The sequence below is a fragment of the Bactrocera tryoni genome, unplaced genomic scaffold (assembly GCF_016617805.1).
Source record: "Bactrocera tryoni isolate S06 unplaced genomic scaffold, CSIRO_BtryS06_freeze2 scaffold_227, whole genome shotgun sequence".
Lineage (NCBI taxonomy): Eukaryota > Metazoa > Arthropoda > Insecta > Diptera > Tephritidae > Bactrocera > Bactrocera tryoni.
The window spans coordinates 84,740-89,962 of NW_024395952.1; the positions used below are offsets into that span (position 1 = coordinate 84,740).

Below are 5,223 nucleotides of genomic sequence, written 5' to 3' on the forward strand. Positions count from 1 at the left end.
GGCTTTTGCGACCGCGCAGGTACTAATGCTGCCCATCGCTGACCGAGCAGCCGCGAGGCCCAGCTATCTAGTAGTAGAACACAAAGGATGCCGGAGCACCTACCGTTCCCATTCTACCGATAGTGATTCTAGGGTGCCTTTCCTTGCTAGCTCATCAGCTTTGCAGTTACCCGCGATTCCGCTGTGGCCCGGCACCCATACAAGTCTTATAATGAACGCTCTCGCCGCCAGAGACAGTGACGCCAGACACTCTTCGACCAGCCCTGAACGCACTGTGAATGAGTTCAAGGCTAGTATCGCCGCTCTGCTATCCGAGTGAATGGTCACCTCTCTGAAGTTAGACGCTCTATTGAGCAGCATATCTGCTGCTACCTTGATGGCTACAACCTCAGCCTGGAAAACACTGCAATAGTCGGGAAGTCTAAAGCTGGATTTTATGGAGAGCTCCCGACAGTAGACCCCTCCACCAACCTTCCCCCCAAGCTTTGACCCATCCGTAAAGAAGCTTACTGCCCCTCTCCTCCAACGGCTTCTTCCCTGCCAAACCTCCCTCGTCGGTATATGTGCAGAGAAGGAGCCACCGGAGTTCGATATGGCGACTCCATGATCCAGATGATCGGGTATGCAGGGTTCAGATACCCGCTCCTTTAGGAATCCATACTCCCTGAGCCTAATGGCCACTTTTGCGGCCATACACCTTCCGGCAATATCCACCGGCGTTATGTTCAGAATTGCATTAAGTGCAATGGTTGGGGTGGACTTTAATGCACCACATATGCTGATGAGCGCAGCTCGTTGAACGCTCTCAAGTTTCTTTGCAAGTGTGATCTTCTGTAAAGCCCTCCACCACATGAAGACTCCATAGAACATTATGGGCTTGACTGTGGTGTCATAGAGCCAGAGTACCACCTTCGGTGAGAGGCCCCATCTCTTGCCAATAGCTCCTCTACAGCAGTAAAGGGCAATCGATGCCTTTTTGGCTCTCTCCTCGATATTCGGCTTCCATGAAAGCTTTCTATCCAGGATGAGCCCTAAATACTTCACAGTATCCGCCGGTTGCAAGCGAATACCTCCCAATAGCGGCAACGGCGCCTCAGGGATCTTGTATCTTCTACTAAATAAAACCATTTCTGTTTTATTTGGATTTATAGCGAGTCCACTTTCGACCGCCCATTTTGCGTCAACTCATACACGGTGCTTAGAAACTTTCCTTTCACCATAAGTGCTACATCGTCTGCATAGGCAATAACCTTGCAGCCAAGATCCTCCAGCCTTTTGAGAAGGTCGTTAACGACTAGAATCCATAGAAGAGGGGAAAGAACCCCTCCTTGAGGGGTTCTCCTGCTCACACTCCGCCGCGCGCTCGCGCTGCCCCATTCTGTTTCGACCACTCTGTCGCGCAGAAGACTGAGAATGAGGTGCTTGAGGTTCGATTCAACCCCAAGACCGTCTAGAGCAGTTACGACTGCCTCTGGCAGGACATTGCTGAAAGCTCCCTTAATATCAAGGAAGGTCCCAACTGCGAAGTCCTTAGCCTCAATTGCTTCCTCAAGCCACGACACGATAGTGTGCAAGGCAGTGTCCACCGACCTTCCTTTACGATACGCATGTTGCGCTCCTGATAGATAGTCCCTCGGAATGCGCCTTCTCAAATACCAGTCCAGCAGTCTCTCCAAAGTTTTTAATAAAAGAGAGGAGAGACGGATGGGCCTGAAATCCTTGGCCGTGACGTGCGAGCCCCTGCCCGCCTTCGGGATGAACGTCACTCTGACTCGTCTCCAGGCCCCCGGAATGTAACCTAATCTGATGCAGTTCGCATAGATCGGTGCCAACCAGCCGCAAGATACCTTAGCAGCCTGCTGCAGCTGCGCTGGTATGATGCCGTCCGGTACGGGGACTTGAACGGTTTGAACGAATTCATCGCCCAAGTCAAGTGACGCTCATCCAGAAGGCCGACAAAGGCTGTGTAGTCAGCATGCAACGTTCCGAGAGATACCTCCATAGAGGACGTGTTAGTAGGGAAGTGAGCATCAAGGAGCATCTGTAGAGTTTCTTCACTGCTCTGCGCCCACTTCCCATTTGCATCCCTAAGATACCCCAGGGACACAGGATTTTTCGCGAGGATTCGCCTGAATCTAGAGGACTCGTGACAGCCTTCCACTTTTTCGCAGAAGCTCTTCCACGAGATCCTTTAGCCCTTCTAAGCTCGGACTTGTATATTGAAAGTCCTGTTTTATACAGGACCCAATCATCAGGTAGCCCGCTCCTACGGGCCTTGTTAAATAAGCGCCTACAGGACGCCCTAATTTCCGAGAGCTCCACAGTCCACCATTGAGGTTTCCCTCTGCCCTTCGGTGTTTTTAATGGACAGGAGCTCTCCAATGCAGTGTTGCACGCCGAGCTGAAAGCTTCGACCCACCCATCCACCACATCGGCGGTGGCCAGCGCGCCCACCCCCGGTGCGCGTGGAAGAGTTTGCCGAAGCCTTCTGCGGTAACCTTTCCAGTCCGTGTTTCTGGGATTTCTGAAAGATTTTCTAGGCGGACCCTCTCCGTCAAGACTAAACCCGATATACCTATGATCAGAAAAGGAGTGGTCATCGAGAACCCTCCAGTTCGAGATCAGCGGAGCAATCCCGTGTGAGGCAAGGGTGAGGTCGAGGACCTCCTCCCTACCCGCGGTCACGAAGGTAGGAGAATTTCCCCTGTTACATATGCGAAGATTTTCGCTAACAATAAAGTTAAAAAGCGACTCACCTCTAGTGTTGGTATCCGAGCTCCCCAGATTGAATGCCGCGAGTTGGCGTCCGAACCGATGATAACACCGGCACCATTCCGGGACGCTTCAGTCAAAGGTCCTCCTCAGTAATGCGGGAGGCGGCTCTACCTCATCGTCGTGAGGCATGTACGCCGAGACTAGCCAGATATTTCCGGTGCCGCACTCTAGCCTTGTTGTAACTACGTCAGCGTTGCTGAAATTAGGTAAAATAAATACCGTTAGTTCTTTTTCTGACCAGCATACAGGCTCTGTTTCTACCTGCATCCTTGGCCACCAGCAGCTTATGGTTCTTCGTCCTCAGTCCAGATATACCGTTGCTAGTTAGCCACGGTTCCTGGATCAGACCACATCGGCTTCGTCTTGCTCCAGACGAAGAAGCAGTAGATTGGCGGAGGCCGCCTTTGCGTGATGGAGGTTAATCTGGAGGAATTTCATCCTTCAGACTCTCCTCTAGTAGCGCTAGTTCAGCGCTAAAGTCCTGATCGACCCTCACCTCCTCGAACAATTGTTCGAGGCTGAAAACGGAGTCGCCCATCGACGATCCGCCTCCAGAGCTCGCCACGTCCGAGAGGTTTGGGTCGTTTTCCAAGGTCATTTGACCATCGCTAACGCCTTCCTCCTTCTCCCCCGCACCTGCAGCTTGAGTGCCATCAGCCCTGGCATCCGTTGGGAGTACCTTAAGTACCACCATTTCGAACCCATAGCTGATGGCTCCCTTGGTTTTGCTGAGAGGACCGATAGACTCTGCGTTAAGCATTATCAGCGCCTGCCGATATGGTTTATCGGTTCTCTCCAGCCTTATGACCCTCCAGTCATGCGCGGGGAGTGAGGGGTTGCAGTATCTGAGGATTTCCTCGATCTCTTTCGCAGTGGATGGTTCAGCTGGCAGCCAGACGCGAGCCCTAGGGCGAAGGGGAAGATCCTCTTTGTCCACGGCCTCCAGTCTGGCCCCCTTCCAAACCTCCCCCACCAGAGACACCGCCTTCTTATATAAGATGGCCGATCTTTCATCGGCACCCCCAGTAAGCTTGTGCAGCCCATGGTGCGAACCGGCACTGACACATTTTGGAGGTGGCCCCGGGTTTTCCTTGACCACCTTGAGGAAGACCGAAGAGATAGCCGCCGCTACTCTCTTCCACTCCTCATGGGAGATAGCCCCGTCCTCCTTTATTTGGCATAATGGTAGGTAAAATCAGCACGATGAAATAATCCGAAGTGGGTTGCGGCTGATCGACTTCGTCGGGCCCCGAAGTATCTGTAATAATATATTCCAGGATAGAAAAGTTCATTAAGTTACTTGACTGTCTCTAGATCGAAAAGACACTAATTAGAACGATCATGTTGTGATAGACGGATGACACGTCTCTAGTGTTTTAAATGTACATACGTACGCTCCGAGGGCCTAACGTCGACTCGAACCACTATCTTGTTGCAGTCAAGATACACGCCTGCCTTTGTACAGAAAAAAACACAAGTCACCAAAAACACAAAGAAAGTTTGACGTCGAGAAGCTGCAGTCAGACAGTCGAACAACTTTTTAATAGACTTGCACTCCTGCTCCCTGAAATCACTCGCCATCAACTCGGTATAAGGAAAATGTGGGACGGCATTTCAAACTCTTTACGTACAGCTTCAAACGAAACCATTGGTTTTCAGAAAGTGTAAAAAAACAGTTGATACGACATGGAGTACAGTGTCGCAGCGAAAGAAAAACAGGCTGCCTACCTAGCAACGTTACGATCGACCACAACACGTGTGGGATGGGATAGATATCCAGAGTTGAAGAGGGAAGCGAGGCGCATTTGCAGACAGAAACAGAAATAGGCTGAAATGCATGAGTATGAAGAGCTGAACAAGCTGGCCGACAGGGGTAATGCTCGAAATTCTAAAAAAGATGCGGCGCTAACAGAAGGTTTCAATACTAAGAAGAAGCACTTTTCCAGTCTGCTGAATGGCAGTTAATCGATGATGATGGGGTAGACGTTCCATTGTCCGACAATGAAGAAGTTTGAATATACCCGACCGAAGAATACAAAGGCGGCGGAGGCCGGTGGATTGCCGGCCGAGTTATTCAAACACGGTGGCAAAAAACTCATAAGGAGCATGCATCAGGTTCTTTATAGAAAATAGTCGGACGAAAACATGTCCAACGATTGGAATTTAAGTGTGCTCTACCAAACCCATAAAAAACATTGCATATAGGGTTCTATCGACGGTATTGCGTGAAATATTAAAGCCCACCATTAACCAATTGATTGGACCTTATCAGTATGGCTTTTGGCCTGGAAAATTAACAATAGACCAGATATTCATTGTACGCCAAATCTTGGAAAAGGCCAGTGAAAAGAAGAGTTGCCTCTATGCCGTGATGTAAGTATGTCTGAATGTGACCTTCCCATAAAACTAATAGGGGTGTGTAAACTGACGTTGAACAACATCAAAAGC

At 50.3% G+C, this 5,223-nt stretch overlaps 1 protein-coding gene across 1 annotated transcript; it reads right to left on the bottom strand.

Moving 5' to 3' along the window:
* Positions 1-3,193: 3,193 nt before the first annotated feature.
* On the bottom strand, positions 3,194-4,874 carry LOC120780199. Its single transcript, XM_040112464.1, has 2 exons — positions 4,797-4,874; positions 3,194-3,943 (listed from the first exon to the last, which is right to left on the bottom strand). The coding sequence occupies exons 1-2, from the start codon at positions 4,872-4,874 to the stop codon at positions 3,194-3,196; spliced, it is 828 nt and encodes a 275-aa protein (XP_039968398.1).
* Between the last annotated feature and the right edge of the window lie 349 nt (positions 4,875-5,223).